Genomic DNA, 17,170 nt, shown 5'->3' with positions numbered 1-17,170 from the left:
TGGATAAACCATGGCTTACATGACTTGAAATCCTACATGTGCTGCAAAAAGGATTTAGCCTGGACGGATAATCCGTTGATCTCAAATATAAAAAGGATCTAGCCCGGACGGGTGTTCCTTCAGTGATCGAGCCTTCTGAAGAATATGTGTGCATTGTGGATTTGGCTCGGACAGGTAATCCGATTAAGGTTTGAATTTAGCCTGGATTGGTAATTCAGATCTGAGCTCATTAAGGGTGTTTGTCGCTATAAGGGATTTAGCCTGGACTAGTAATCCCGCCGTAAGATGTGAGATTCGTGAGAGTGCATACTTGAAATGATCATTCTTATAACTTGACATATAATGGATAATCAATCGAGATTTCCTAGAAACTCAACTGGATTAATATGATGTATATAAATGAAATGATGAATGATGAGCTCATCTAAGACAAATTACATGGTGCATTATTATTGTGACTAACTTGTTGATTGAATGCATGTGATAGAGAAACTATTTCATTCTTGTTGGTTTATTTGCTTAATATGGTTGTATGCTAATTAATTGGTAAGTTTACTTTCCAGTTATTCGGGCTTACTAAGTATGTAAATGCTTACCCCTCTCTTTTCCCTGTCTTACAGAGCTCGAGGACTCGTAAAGATTGGAAGACGGTTGGAGAGTCAACATACTATCAACTAGTCCAGCTTAGGTATATAGGCACTTTTATTTTGTTTAATGGCATGTATAGGGATCTTGATTTATTTTGTTAGATATTTTGTTTAATGGTATGGCCATGCGTCCCCTACACTTAAAATTTTAAGTTAGTTTCGAGCACGGGCTAGACACACGGGCGTGTGTCTTGGCCGTGTGCACCTAAATGCATGCTGACGTCATAAACAAAGAGTTACATGGACTGTGGACACGGGCGTGTCCCAAGCTAGACGGGCGTGTGTGACCACACGGCCCTACCGACACGGGCGTGTGACTCACTAAAGCAAGAGAATTTATTAAGTTGCCCAAAGTTTATTTAGTGTTCTTGGTTTTGTCTCGAATCGCCCCGATGTATGTTTTAGGCCTCAAAGGCCTGTATAAAGGACGGTACGCATGTGTTTGAAAAGTTTTAATTTTGGGCGAAATTTGGTGACCCGGTTTTGTATGTTGGTGAAGGTTTAAGTCCGATAACGCCTCGAACCCTGTCACGACGTTGGATATGGGTGAGGAGTGTTACATTTAGTGGTATCAAAGCTACGGTTTAGTCTGTTCTAGGACTACCGTAGAAAGTATTGAGTATCGCTATACATGCCATTATTCGAACATTGATAGTGTGACATCCCCTAACTGTTTAAATTATTTTTAAATATAGTAAATGTCTTCCAATCAAGCTTAAGATGAGTCCGAGGGAGCCGAGAGCCATGATCCAGCTTCCGTACAACGAGCTGTTTCTAGTAGTAGTAGAAGGATTATGTCTGAAGGCCGGGAAGAGGCCAGAGCCGCCTGCTTTGACATGATGGATGAATAGTTTATGGATTATTTGAGGAATCGCCCTAACATACCACGACTTCCCCCGCCCCCTAACCAACTTGATGAGGATTTGCCACGAGGTATGGCACCTGTAAAAATTGGTAAGGCCCTTGTAGATAAGCTTAGAAAGTATGAGGCTGAGGAATTTAAAGCTAAGATCGACGATGATGATAAAAAAGTCGAGTTCTGGCTTGAGAATATTACTCGGGTATTAGATGAATTATCGTACACACCTGAAGAGTGCTTAAAGTGTGTCGTGTCTCTTCTGAAGGATATTGCATACCACTAGTGGAAGACTGTATCTTCCGTGGTGCCAAAGGAAAACATCACTTGGGAATTTTTCGAGGCAGAGTTTTAGAAGAAATACATCAGTCAAAGGTTCTTAGACTCGAAGCGAAAGGAGTTCCTGAAACGCAAGCAAGGAAATAAGACTGTAGCAGAATACGAAAGAGAGTTTGTAAGGCTAAGTTAGTATGCCACTAAATGGGTTCAAACTGAGTCAGAAATGTGCAAACATTTTGAGGAAGGTCTGATTAAGGAAATCAAGCTATTGATTGGGATTCTTGAGATATGGGAGTTTGCCGCATTAGTTGATCGGGCCAAGAAGACCGAGGAGCTCAATAATGAAATAAAGCAAGCAAAGAGAGAGGCTCGAGTTTCGGGCAAGAGATCCAGCGGTAAGACGTTCTCGTTTCCTACAAAGAAATCAATGAGCCAACATGAATGCTCCACTTCATCGGTAGGATATTCGGGTAGAACGAGAGGCTCCAAACGATGCAATCAGAAGTCTGCCTCCCCGATGGTGACTAGTGTGGGGAGTGTAGATGACCAAAAGCCAAAGTGTAAAAGCTACAACAAATTTCACTCTGGAGAGTGCCGAATGTAGAGCGGTGCATGTTTCAGATGTGGTTCTCTTGACCACTTCCTCAGGGACTACCTAGAGCGGAATGAAAAAGAAGTGGAAGTAGCCTCGAAGTCGAGTGCTCCCATTGTACGAGGTAGACCTCTTAGATATCCTGAAAGTGCTAGTGGGAGTCAAGCTGCGGCTAAAGACAATGCAAAATCAGAGGCTCGAGCCTTGGCAAGAACGTATACAATACACACTCGAGAGGAAGCCTCTGCTCCTGACGTTATTACGGGTACTTTTTCTCTTTTTAATACATGTGTTGTTGCCTTAATTGATCTAGGGTCAACGTATTCATACATTTGTATGAGATTGGTGTCTAGTATGAACATACCCATTGAACCTACGAAATTTATTATTACAGTGTCGAACCCATTAGGAAAATTAGTCCTGATTGATAAAGTCTATAAGAATTGTCCTTTGACGATTCATAGTCAATGCTTTCCGGCTAACCTTATGTTGTTACCATTTGATGAGTTTGATGTATACTTGGTATGGATTGGTTAACCTTGCATGACGTAGCTGTCAACTGTGGTAGCAAGTTTATTGAATTGAAATGCCCAGATGGTGAGATTTTGGTGGTTGATTCAAGAGAATTGGGTACGCCGCTGGTTGTAATCACAGCGATGGTTGCTCAGAGATATATGAGAAAAGGGTATGAAGCTTACCTTTCTTTTGTATTGAAAACTAAAGAAACGGAGTTGAAAATTGAGTCTGTGCCAACAGTATGTGAATATCCAGACGTGTTCCCAGAAGAATTACCTGGATTACCTTCTAAAAGAGAGATAGAGTTTGGTATTGAATTGGTGCTAGGAACAGCTCCCAGTTCTATTACTCCGTACAGGATGGTGCCAACCGAGCTGAAAGAGTTAAAAGCATAGTTGCAAGAGCTGGCGGATAAAGGTTTTACAAGGCCAAGCTTTTATCCTTGGAGTTTTCCCGTATTGTTTGTAAAGAAGAAAGACGGTTCATTGAGACTATCTATAGATTATCGGTAGTTGAACAAGGTAACTATTAAGAATAAGTATCCTTTACCAAGGATCAATGACTTGTTCAACCAGTTGAGAGGGGCCACTGTGTTCTCTAAGATAGACTTGAGGTCCGGCTACTATCAGACGAGGTACGACCACTATGAATTTCTTGTTATACCGTTTGGGTTAACAAATGCACCGGCCTTATTCATAGACCTAATGAATAGAATCTTTTGGCCATACTTGGATAAGTTTGTCGTTGTGTTCATTGACAACATTTTGATTTATTCCAAAAACGAGACAGAGCATGCAAAGCATCTGAGAACTGTGTTGCAGACCTTACGGGAAAAAACAACTGTATGCTAAGTTTAACAAGAGTGAGTTTTGGCTCCAAGAAATTGGGTTTTTGGGTCATATTGTTTCGGGTGAAGGCATTCGAGTTAATCCAAGTAAGATCTCTGCCATTTTTTAATGGAAACCGTCGAAAAATGTAACTGAGGTTAGAAGCTTTTTGGGCTCATTCAGTTACTACCGAAGATTTGTGAAAGGATTCTCTATGATAGCGACTCCAATGACGAGATTGCTACAGAAAGACATTAAGTTTGAATGGACAGAAAAGTGTCAGCAGAGTTTTGAGAGGTTAAAGACATTGCTGACTGAAGCTCTTGTTTTATTGTTACAAGAGCCGGGAAAAGAGTTTGTGGTCTACAGTGATGCATCCTTAAATGGATTGGATTGTGTACTTATGCAAGATGGCAAGGTAATAGCTTATGCTTCACTACAGTTAAAGCCACACAAGAAGAACTATCCGACACACGATCTAGAGCTTGCCGCCATTATTTTTGCCTTGAAAATTTGGAGACATTATTTATATGGTGAGACTTGTCGTATATTTACCAACCAGAAGAGTTTGAAGTATTTAATGACTCAAAAAGAATTGAATTTGAGACAGCGGAGATGATTATAATTAATTAAAGATTATGAGCTAATCATTGACTATCACTCGAGAAAGGCGAATATGGTCACATATGCGTTAAGCAGAAAATTCTTGTCTGTACTGAGAGCCATGAACGATCGATTGGTATTGCTTGATGATGGTTCAGTTTTGGCAGAGCTAGAAGCTAGGCCGACATTTCTGCAGGAAATTTATGATGTTCAAACTAATGATAGCGACTTACAAGCTAAAAGAATTTAATGTGAGTCGGGTATTAAATCAGATTTTTGGATCGGTCCTGATAGATGTTTGATGTTCAGGTATAAGGTTTGTGTACCTAAAGATGATGAGCTTATTCGGAAAATCTTGCAAGAAGCACATGATAGCCATTTGTCTATTCATCCGGGAAGTACCAAGATGTGCAATGATTTGAAGAAAATGTACTGGTAGAACGGCATGAAAGAAACATTTCCGAATTTGTATCGAAATGCTTGATATGTTAGCAACTCAAAGCTGAACATCAAGTACCTTCAGGTTTGTTGCAGCCTGTGATGGTCCCCGAATGGAAGTGGGACAAAGTTATTATAGATTTCATGATAGGTTTGCCATTGACCGTGAAAAAGAAAGATGTTGTATGGCTTGTGGTGACAAATTTGGCTCATTTCATTCCGGTAAGAATAGATTACTCTCTTGATAGATTGGTCGACTTGTATATATCTGAAATTGTGAGATTACATGGAGTACCACTGTCAATTATTTCAGATAGAGACCTGGATTCACTTCTAGATTCTGGAAGAAGTTACAAAAAGACTTGGGTACAAAGTTGAGCTTTAGTACAGCTTTTAACCCGCAGACCGATGGTCAGTTTGAGTGGACCATTCAGATCCTTGAGGATATGTTACGATGTTGCATCCTCGAATTTCAAGGTAACTGGGAAAAATATTTACCATTGGTAGAATTTGCCTACAACAACAGTTTTCAAACGAGTTTGAAGATGACACCTTATGAGGCCTTGTATTGAAGAAAGTACTGAACTCCATTGTATTGGACAGAACTCAAGGAAAGTCAGATTCACGGGGTTGATTTGATCAAGGAAACTGAAGAAAAAGTTAAAGTGATATGAGACTGTTTAAAAGCGGCATTGGATAGGAAAAAGTCATACACTAATTTGAAAAGAAAAGAGATTGAGTTCCAAGTTGGAGATAGAGTATTCTTGAAAGTATCTCCATGGAAAACAGTATTGAGACTTGGTCGGAAAGGCAAACTGAGTCTGTGATTTATACGACCATAAGAGACCACTAAAGAGTTGGACCATTAGCCTATCGATTGGTGTTGCCACTCGAATTGGAAAAGATTCACGATGTGTTTCATGTATCCATGTTAAGGCGATATCGATCAGACCCCTCTCATGTGATTTCACCAGCAGAGATTGAGATTAGACCAGATATAACTTATGGTGAGGAACCGATCAAGATTTTAGCTCGCGAGATTAAATAGTTGAGAAATAAAGATGTGGCTTTGGTAAAGGTTTTATGGCATTGACACGGTGTAGAAGAAGCTACATGGGAAATAGAAGAAACCATAAGAAGCCAATATCCACACCTGTTTACTGGTAAGACTTTCGAGGACGAAAGTCCCTAAAGGGGGAGAAATGTAACATCCTAAAATAGGGCCTAGTCAGAACAGTGGTTTCGAGACCAAAAATCCGACATCAAAATATTTATTTTATGATTATTATGAGTCTAGAATATAAGAATATGTATGTGTTAAAGTTTCATGAAGGAATTCTTTAAGTAAGGTGTCCAATTGGACATTAGGGACCAAATTGAATAAATTGCAAAACTTGGGTTTTAGAAGCAATTTGTATGAAATTGCTTTAGAATATTAATTAGAAGGTCTTGAGGAGCAGTTTTCCCAATTTCTAAGTTTTTGGACAAAAATGGGCTTGTATGGATGAAAATTTAAAGAAAGGGCTTAAGGGCATTTTGGTCATTTGGCAATTTAATGAAATAAAATGGGAAAAAGAAGGCAAAAATCAGCCATTCTTATTCCTTGTCCAGCCAAATTTCTCAAGTCACCATAGCTAGGGTTTTCAACATTTTCAAGCATAATAGTAAGTGCTTTCAAGCCCTGTTTTTAATGTTCTTTGTATTTTTGAAATCCCGGTACCTTACTCTATTTCTACCCATATTTCATGCTAGGATGAATGTTTAGAAATTTACCCATGCATGAGTTACTTGTATTTTGATGGTTTATGGAGGAATATGGAAGTTGGATGCGTGTTAAACATATTTTCCTAGGTGATTTTCATGAAAAACCCCTAAAAAGGACCTTTTTGCAAAAGGTATAAAATGTGAGGTAGAAATGTGAAATAATGGAAAAATGTCGGCTACCATAAGAGGAAAGAACATTTGGCTAGGATTGGGTAATGTAGAAATTGCATGCATTCCATTATATGAGCCTAGGGACTAAATCGTAAAAATGTGAAAGGTTAGAGGCAAAACGGTCATTTGGACCGGGGGTGAAATGTAGACTCAAAAAGTAAAATGTGGGGTGTTAATGATTTATTTTTATTGTTATAGACCCCAAGGAACAAATTTCGGAGGTCGATCGAGGAAAACGAAAGGTTTCGAAATAATCGAAACACGATACTGAGACGAGTACCAGGTAAGTTCGAATAACATAAAGTAAACTCATAGTATGCTTAATTGCATGATTTATGAATGTATGGTAATTGCATTTGATGATAGCATAAAAATCTATGAAATATATCCTTAATAATGACATGTTAATAAATGTCCCGGTTGAGGTTGAAAAGGAAATCTGATGGATAAACCATGGCTTACATGAATTGAAATCTTGCATGTGTTGCAAAAAGGATTTAGCCTGGACGGATAATCCGTTGATCTCAAATATAAAAAGGATTTAGCCCGGACGGGTGTTCCTTGAGTGATCGAGCCTTCCGAAGAATATGTGTGCATTGTGGATTTGGCCCGGACAGGTAATCCCATTAGGGTTTGAATTTAGCTTGGACTGGTAATTCAGATCTGAGCTCATTAAGGGTGTTTGTCGCTATAAGGGATTTAGCCTGGACTAGTAATCCCGCCGTAAGATGTGAGATTCGTGGGAGTGCATACTTGAAATGATCATTCTTATAACTTGACATATAATGGATAATCAATCGAGATTTCCTAGAAACTCAACTGGATTAATATGATGTATATAAATGAAATGATGAATGATGAGCTCATCTAAGACAAATTACATGGTGCATTATTATTGTGACTAACTTGTTGATTGAATGCATGTGATAGAGAAACTATTTCATTCTTGTTGGTTTATTTGCTTAATATGGTTGTATGCTAATTAATTGGTAAGTTTACTTTCCAGTTATTCGGGCTTACTAAGTATGTAAATGCTTACCCCTCTCTTTTCCCTGTCTTACAGAGCTCGAGGACTCGTAAAGATTGGAAGACGGTTGGAGAGTCAACATACTATCAACTAGTCCAGCTTAGGTATATAGGCACTTTTATTTTGTTTAATGGCATGTATAGGGATCTTGATTTATTTTGTTAGATATTTCATTTGATTAGCCATAATGAAGACATGTAAAGATATGCACATCTATTTGTATATGGCCATGGGAATTGGCTCATTTTGAAGTAGACTATAACCTACAAATCTATGCATGTTTATGTTTACATGGGATGGCTTGACTATAATTGGCAATGAGTTATAAGAATGAGCCAATCTTAAATGTGTCAATGAGACATGGAAACCCTTAATACAAAAAGGGAATTAACCTAGCATGTATAAAACCGATGATATGAGGTTTACATGCAATGAGGTTTATCAAGGTTATATGTAAGTGTATAATCTAGCCTTATTATGTATTAAGATAACCTATAAGTGTGATTGGTTGATAGAGGGTGACCAAAGGCTTGGAAAATAGCCTTACAAGGTCTACACGGGTAGACACACGGGTGTGTGTTTAGGCAGTGTGTGACACACAGATCACCCCCATGGGTGTGTGGTATGGCCGTGCGTCCCCTGCACCTAAAATTTTAAGTCAGTTTTGAGCATGGGCAAGACACACGGGTGTGTTTCTTGGCCGTGTGCCTCTAAATGCATGCTGACACCATAAACAGAGAGTTACACGGGCTGAGGACACAGGCGTGTCCTAAGCTACAAGGGCGTGTGTAACCACTCGGTCCCACCACACGGGCGTGTGACTCACTAAAGCAAGAGAATTTATTAAGTTGCCCAAAGTTTATTTAATGTTCTTGGTTTTGTCTCGAACCGCCCTGATGTATGTTTTAGGCCTCAAAGGCCTGTATAAGGGATGGTACGCATGTGTTTGAAAATTTTGTATGTTGGTGAAGGTTTAAGTCTGGTAACGCCTCGAACCCTATTCCAGCGTTGGATATGGGTGAGGGGTGTTACAATCGCAGAAGATTCGTACCTTGAGGAATTATTGGAATTGGTTAGGGAAACGATGGGGGTGGAGGTTGCAGAACAGCCGAGTTCGTATGTATATACTGTGTGAACCATTCATTTAATATCTGAAAGAAGGCTTTTTTAGCCTCACCCCCGTGACTACTTGTCAAGGGTCTAGATTCGGTAGGCGCTGCTCCTTGAGCGAGAGCGGGCGCGTTACTTTCTACATCATCTACTACGGCTCGTTCAGGATCTATTACTATATAAAAAACATATTCAGGAATGTCAGGAGTCGTCACATTATCACAGTTTTATATATGGCATGTATAGCTAGACTCAAATATGCTACGTTAGTTTTAGAGTCGACTAAATCGTAGCTCTAATACCAATAAAATGTAACACCCTAACCCGTAACTGTCGTCGGAATAGGTTAAGAGGCATTACCGGACTTGTCATTTAGTTCAGAACAATTTCATATCAAATATCAAATCATTACAACAAATATCATTCATTCACATTCAGTATGAACTTAAGATCGAGCATACTATACTTAAACATAAATTAGGGACCAAGTTAGTAACATATAAAATTTTCGAAAACTTAGAAAATTTTAAACTTTTTAAAGGTCACACGCCTGTGTGAACAGGCCGTGTGTATCACACGGTCTTAGACATGTCCATGTGTTTAAGCCGTGGCAAAACAGGGCATACATACTGACTTATCCACACAGCCACAAGACACGCTCGTGCTCTAGGCTGTGTGAAAATTAAGGAGGTTACTGACTTGGCCACACGGTCGACCACACGCCCGTGTGCCAGACCATGTGCACACACGACCATTAGATACGCTCGTGTGTCTAGGCCATGTCAAAACTGGAAGGTATACTGACTTTAATTTGTAGGGTACCCCAAGGGACACACGGCTGTGTAACGTGACCGTGTTTCACACACGGCTGAGACACACGCCCGTGTCTCTTCCTATGTGGACAAAAATAGGCCATTTGAATAACCAAATTTGCCACCCTACAACATAAGCATATATATTCAAAAGTGGGCACATTTAAACAACTCAATTTGCAACCAAATGAACCAATTCAATACACATTAGAAATCATATCTAAACTTACCATTTACATGTCCATATACCTATATGACATCATATACAATTCATCCATTTAACATCCATAAACCAAGGCTACCTTTGCATAGTTTCTTTCAAACATTATCTTGCTAAAAACATACCATGATCACACACTTATATATACAACCAACACCTAGTTCCAAATAAGCCAAATCACATGGCTTAACTTATATACAAATCTTACTCAAAACATGATTTCAAAACATAACTTATACTATTAAACTAGCCTATACATGCCATATTTACATAGGTTCGAAAGTTCAAAATACCAAATGGAAATTTGGATAGTGTGACACGCAACTCTGACTTGTCCAGAACGAGCGAGTTAACGAACCTTTAAAAGACATAAAAATGAGAACATAGTAAACTACTAAGCTTAGTAAGCTCGTAAAATTAAGAATTTAACTTACCATTTAAAGAAATCAAATGCAATAATAACAAGCCAACAATTCAATATAAATCCATCACCTAATTACACATAATCATCAAATGTTAGTTATTCAACTAATACATAAACCATATCTTATTCATATAATATTATTTAGGCTCGTTGAATCTATTAGAACTTCAAAGGATAATTGAGTGAACAATGTCAATAATTCGTCAATTCATCATCATACATGCTTTTTCGAGACATGGCCAGTAAGCTCATAATGAGTTGATAACAGTAAGCTCAATTAAGCTGGGAACGGGAAGCTTTATTGAGCTAAACGGGAAGCTCTATTGAGCTGAACGAAAAGCTCTTATGAGCTATGGTCAGTCCGCAACAAATGCAGGAGCTCGACCATTTCGGTAAGTATAGTAACATGTCACTCGTATGCAGTGAATTCTTATAGTTCAACTAAAGCTTGTAACACATTCGATATATCATCAAGTAATTCAATTATAAACATTCAATTCAACCATTGCAAGTATAGTATAGTTCGATTCTAATTATACGAACTCACCTCGAGTTGTTCAGATAACCGTCGACTACTCGTCTACCTTTCGTTTCCCCCGATCTAATTCTGGTATTTGCTTATCTTGATCTATATGATATCAAATTAACTCATTCAAACTTTCATTCAATTCAATTTAGCCTAAAAACATTCATTTTTGACCAAATTACAAATTTACCCCTAGACTTTTGACTACTTTGCAATTTAGTCCTTTACACACAAAATGGTAATTTTACACAATTAGGCTATAAGCCAAGATAGCCGAATTTCCTATATGCTACTAGGAGCCCAAAAATTTCATTATTTCACACTTTTAACTACTACTTTTCACAAATTCACAATTTAGTCCCTATTTTAAATTTTTGTCAAAAATTACTTTACAAAACTAGTAAAACTATCATCAAACCTCCAAAATCCATCATTTAATAACAAAGAACTCAAGCATTCAACAAAGGAACTTTTCAAAACCTATAAAAATTTCAAAAACGAAGGTACAGGCTAGCTAGATTAAGCTGCAACGAGTTCAAAAACATAAAAATCATTAAAAACCGAGTCAAAACCGTACCTTAATTAAGAATTGAAGTTGCCGAAACCTAAAAGCATAAAATGTATTCTCTTTTCTTTATTTTAAGTGAAGAAAGGATGAATAATTAGGAAATTTTGGCATTTTGTTTTATTATTATTACTTTAATAACTAAATTACTAATATAACCTTATAAATAAACTTATAATAGCATGAAATTCATGGACATGAATGTCCATTAACTAAAACTAAGGTCAAATAACATTATAAGGACTTCCATATTAATAAACCATAGTTATTTAATACCTTTAAACAATAGAATTCATATTTTACGCTTACGTGGTTTAGTCCTTTTTACCAAACTAAGCATTTAAACAGTAAAATTTCTTTACTAAACTTCCACGTAATTTACCTAACATACTGTAGGCCTTATTAAAATAATAAAATAAATATTTTGACTTCGGATTTGTGGTCCCGAAACCACTATTCCGATTTGACCTAAAAATGGGCTGTTACAGTGATGTTGTTTTAGAAGGTCATATCTTCATCAGATTATGCTTTCATTGATTGTATTGTAATACCTATTTTGAAGGAGTTTCTTTGTATTCATTTAGATTATATGTTATGAAGCTAAGATTGAAATATGTTATGAGGCTTGTCTGAGTGATGCTAAGAGCACATGTATTTGTTCATTGAGGAACTATTTTCCTTCAAGAGTGCAACCTGATTTATAAACATTAAATGTTTACTGCCTAAGTTTTCAAAAGAAGGATTTGAAGGTGAGTGTTCTAGTCTTTAGGTACGAAGATAATATCTTTATACTCGGGGATTGATAGAGTGTGATTCACTTGTTGTATTGTGGATTAAAGATAGTGGAATTATTCATTGGTTTCACAAACGTAGGAAGACAAAACTGTATAAACAAGTCTTGTGTTCTTTGTGTTTTTGTTTGTACAGTTTTTGCACTGCCAAGCCGTAGTAGTTACTGTAATCAAACACTTCCATTAAATGTTGTATTTTTCATTAAACATCAATTGTGGGTAACAATATATATTATTAGAAATGAAATAAATGGAAGGTGTGACATTAGATTGTTAGATTGTTTTCCTATTCTTTACATAGTTGATTAAAATGGAAACAGATTAGCTAAAAATGAATCAGTGCGTGCGATGATTGTGGAATTGAACTTGTACTTTTTGTGAGTTCGTTCAGGAGAAGCAGCATGAGGGAAAACTAAAATCCACATTCATAGGCTTTTGGTTGAAGCAGAAATAATTTATGCAAACAAAAAATGACATTTGGCTGCTCAGCTAGTAATTTAAAGATGATGGTGATCACAATTACACATTCTGGCCTTGCTAATTTGTTTGAATCTAGAAGAAATGTAAATGATACCAAATTTAACTCCATGCAACCAAGCTTCACAGTTAACTGTAAAAGTATCGTGCAACATTAGGCTACACGCTCCAATCACCTTACCACAAATAAAAGCCTCCTTTGGTATGGTTATCAAAGTTACTTTACCCGATAATTCAGCCTGGCGCTTATATGTAAAAGTAGAATTTTATAATAAGATTCGAAAAATATTTTTAAAATAAATTTTATTAGAATTTTCTAACTATAATTACTAACTTGGTACAAATTGTCAAATTCAAAGATTAAAAGTGTATTCAAGCCAACGAAAAATTAAATTATTCATAAAAGTATAGGGGTTAGTTATGGAATTTGACCTAAAATAATTATATAACATGTCAAAAACTATTTGCTATACCATAAAGGACATTTAATACCACAATGACCAAAATACAACATATCAATACCGTTAGAGGCTATATTGTAACTTTTAAATTTTAGTTATCAAAACATAATTTAAATTATATATAACTTTAAATTTAAATAATTCAAAATTTCAACGAATATATAATTCAATTATTTTTGAAAATTGATTTTAAATTAAAGTGTGCACCGTTATAATTTCACAAAGTTATAAATTTCTTACGTGTCGTTTTAAGTTAAATATCTAAAATATTTTATAAACATCCAATTGGTTACTAAAGCTAAATGAGTATTAAATTAGAATAAATTAAATTATAGATGAAATGATATGAAAGTATTTATATTAATATGCTCTCATTTATCACCTTAAATAAAAAAAAATATAAAATGAATATAGGTGTGAATATAATTAGTTTGTTGGGTGGTTTTTGTGGAACACCTGGCGTAGCGGCATGACATCTCATGTCTAGCGTATTTCGTAAGCCACGTGAGAAGAACATAAACATGAAGTTTGTTTGCAACGTTTTAATGCAGTCTGTTCGGTTACTGAATAACCAATTGCTTGCAATGATAGAAATCTATTCCTACTTTGATACCACTTCCTGTTTCTCCCCTATTCTTTAATCTTTCTTCCTTTTTTCCAAGTCTAATTTTGAGGGGGAGGGGGCATTTGAAATTCCAGTTTCATGGTTTTTAATTTTATACTCGAAAATTTTAATGCATTTATATGGTAACATAATCATTTTAGTTTTCAATTTTTAAAATGTAATCAAATGGCTTACTTTTTACAATAATAAAATTGATTTAAACTGTTAAAATTTTAATGGCATTAATATAAAAATTCAAGTGACAATTTATGAATTATATGTGAATTGTTACACCAATAAGTACATCAATATCGTTAAAATTTAAATAGTGCAGTTTTTTCGTCTAAAAACAAGCAGATTGACTTGAAACAGAAACTACGTTTAAAACAGAAACTGAGATAATACCAGACAAAGTACCAACCTACCAAAACGGAAAATGAGATAATACCATAACAAGTACCATTAACATGGAAAATGTGCTTTTGCTTGACTTGAAATTTGTCCTTACAAAGGCATATTGATAGAAAAGCCCTACAGGTTTGCCTAATTTTACGCACTGGTCCTTTACAGATAAGGGCTAACTTGGTTCCACTTCCCTATCCCCAAATAGACCAGAGTGTAGTAATTTTTATCAAGGCAACTCAAATAGAAAAATAGTTTTCAATCCTTCATGTACCGAAAAATGAACACTAAAGATACCTAGACCTCTTTCTAGGAAAGAAAATACATAGTTTGCTTAGCCAAGAAAATTGGACTTAAAAACTTCAATCAAGTTTGCTCTTACAAAACAAACTGCAAATTTAAGAATGATGAAGGAAAGATTACATGACATTGGGGAATAAGGTAGGGTGTGTCATATAAATGAATGACGTACATAATCTATAAACTTAAACAGTGAGATCTGGATCTACGCTTTTATGGATACCGATTTCATTAAGCCATCTCATTTTCCAACTGACAAAAACAATTGGAATCTTCTTCCTTGGGGGAATGATGGCATGAAATTGTACACACAAACTCACGTCTTTTTTTTTCTTTTACTGGTAAAAACTCATGGAGAAAAGGGAAAATTAATCTAATTTCTCCAAATTATGTACAACAAGTGGTCAAATAGCCAATCCAAAAGGTACTGGGCAACGCGCTGGCTTGGGTGGCTTTTCAATTTTCACTTCAACCTTGTCTTGCCGTGGAGGCTGACACGGACATGGTAATGCTATGAATTTTGGGATCTCATCTCCTGGCATTAATACAGGTAGGCTTTGGCTTTGGTTTTTCTTTAAATCCTGAAATACAATAAGAAAGAAAAAAAAATGAGCTAAAGGTTGAATTCTCATATCATTTTTTTTTCTGAAAGGGTGGGAGAGAAATTACCAAGAAATCAGGCATGGGTTTGGAGGGAGAAGCTTCGATATCGGGATGGGGATCGGTGCGGTCGGCGGGAGATCGGCGGAGTGATCTGAGCTTGTCCCAGTGGTAGCAGCAGGAGAAGATACCACTCAAGCTGAAAATGATGATTAAGAGGAGGGCAGTGCCAAGAGGGAAGCCGAGGGACGGTCGAGATGCATCCACATGGGGTGGCGAAACAACCTGATTCTCCATCACATACACTACTACTACTCTTCCTCGACGATGAACCACTACTTCTTTCTGATGCTGTTGCTCCTTCTCTCATATGTATGAAGAAAAAGAGATGATGTTAATGAAGGATGGTTATTTTAGTGAAGTGTCGGCTCAAATGGCAAATATGAGGAGAGGAATGAGACTGAGGAGCGATGGGGAGAGGGGATTTTATAAAATGAAAGGGGAGGTGTGTATGTGACCCAATAATACCATGTGGAGAGGTGCACCGGCAATTGTCCTGAGTGTTCGGGTCCCAGTACGGAATTTGGTAGGTCCGGCTGTTGGGTGCAAGCCAGGCCATGACCATAACACAATAGCTTAAAAGCTCAACAAGTGAAAAGTTTATAATTTTATATATTTAGATAACTATTGTAATTAACGGGGGAAATTAGAAAGGTGTGAAAGCAAAAACTGGGAAATTTAGAACAATAGAAAAAGGAATTGGCTCCATTAGCTGGCAACTTGAGTCTGCTCTGGTCTGGTTTGGTCTCCCCCTTTGTACACTTTTCCTTTTTTGATGTTCTTCTAAGGACAATTACTTGCAAGTTTTGGCCCCTTCAAAACAACTGCTTATTCAAGCTATCATTTTCTATGGACGGCAGCCACCTACTTGTGTTGCAAGGAATGGTCCAAACTGTTTGTACTTCAAAATTCAATCTTTGCAACTACCGTTATGTCTTAACTTACAGTTAATTTGATAATGGCTTATACCTAAAAAAAAAATAGTAGAACTTGCTTACACAAAGAATTGTACTTTATTGATATTAAACTTAACCTTTTAAAATCAAAGATCAGACTTTTTTTAGTCAAATGAAAATGGGGTCTAAGGGTCCTACAATGCTAAAACACAAGTGGGTGTTTCATAATTTTGCCTTTCGAACTTAATAAAGGGACAAAAGAAATATTAAAAAAAAAACCATTTTTTCTCCTGGTTTTACAGTAGAAAGTGAAACTTCAAGAAATTGCTGGATGTTTTTGCAATACAAGAAAGTTCCAAGAAAAGAAAGATTTTATAGAAAAAGTAAGAGTAATATCCAACCAATTGTTAAAGAGATTTTTTTTTTTCATATGAATTATGATTGATAGCAACATCATGGTGGCAATGAAATCTTTATATAGAAGAAATGTCGTGTGGAATCCAAATTTGAAAATGCTTAAGAAAGATTTTTCAGCTGTCATTTGACTTAGCCTTCCCTTTTCCACCCACCAAAATATACAGAAAACCAGAACTGTTTTCCCTTCGTTTTTCTTCATATATGGGGGACCCTTTTTTTTAGGTTTCTTTAATAGTTCGAAAACTGTTTAATAGTTCGAAAACTGACTTGTTCGCATCATTCATAAATAGTTAAACCGAAATCGGGTTTCACGGAAGATCAAACTTTTGGAATGTTTGCATCATTCCACACATTTTCATATGAATGTGACAAAATTATTAGAGATTTTAGTTGCAATTTGGGGTTTCATTCCATTTTTTTTATTTTTCTTTTTATTCCTGTGAATGGATTATTAGGCTTGGAAACAGAAAATTTGTAGCTGGAAAAATTCACTACCTATAAGCAGGTCCTTTTCATACCTTTCTGGTTTCCATTTAACCATTATCTGCCATGCACGGAGCTTTGTTTTTCAGCCTCGATGGCAACTACTCGAAACCTGCTCAATATGCAACTTCTTGGTGCCCTCTTATTCATCTTATCTTTAACATTCCAGATTTTAGGGGAAAAAGTTGAATCTGGGGACACAAGGGAAGGGCAAAACGGTGAAACAAGAAGAGTTAAAACGAGGTGATAAATTTTGGGACAGTGATATTTGATGGGAAAAAGTTGATATCCTACGTAGGAAA

At 36.5% G+C, this 17,170-nt stretch overlaps 1 protein-coding gene across 1 annotated transcript; it reads right to left on the bottom strand.

Moving 5' to 3' along the window:
• Positions 1 to 14,483: 14,483 nt before the first annotated feature.
• Positions 14,484 to 15,641, bottom strand: LOC108465342 (uncharacterized protein At5g65660-like). The gene is made up of 2 exons (XM_017765671.2): positions 15,082 to 15,641; positions 14,484 to 14,993 (listed from the first exon to the last, which is right to left on the bottom strand). Exons 1-2 carry the CDS (start codon positions 15,307 to 15,309, stop codon positions 14,817 to 14,819), a joined length of 405 nt encoding a protein of 134 aa, XP_017621160.1. The 5' UTR covers positions 15,310 to 15,641; the 3' UTR covers positions 14,484 to 14,816.
• Between the last annotated feature and the right edge of the window lie 1,529 nt (positions 15,642 to 17,170).

Source organism: Gossypium arboreum, chromosome 12 (genome assembly GCF_025698485.1).
Source record: "Gossypium arboreum isolate Shixiya-1 chromosome 12, ASM2569848v2, whole genome shotgun sequence".
Taxonomy (NCBI): Eukaryota; Viridiplantae; Streptophyta; class Magnoliopsida; order Malvales; family Malvaceae; genus Gossypium; species Gossypium arboreum.
Note: the sequence above shows the minus strand (reverse complement) of the source record. Positions and strands in the feature narration are given on the sequence as shown.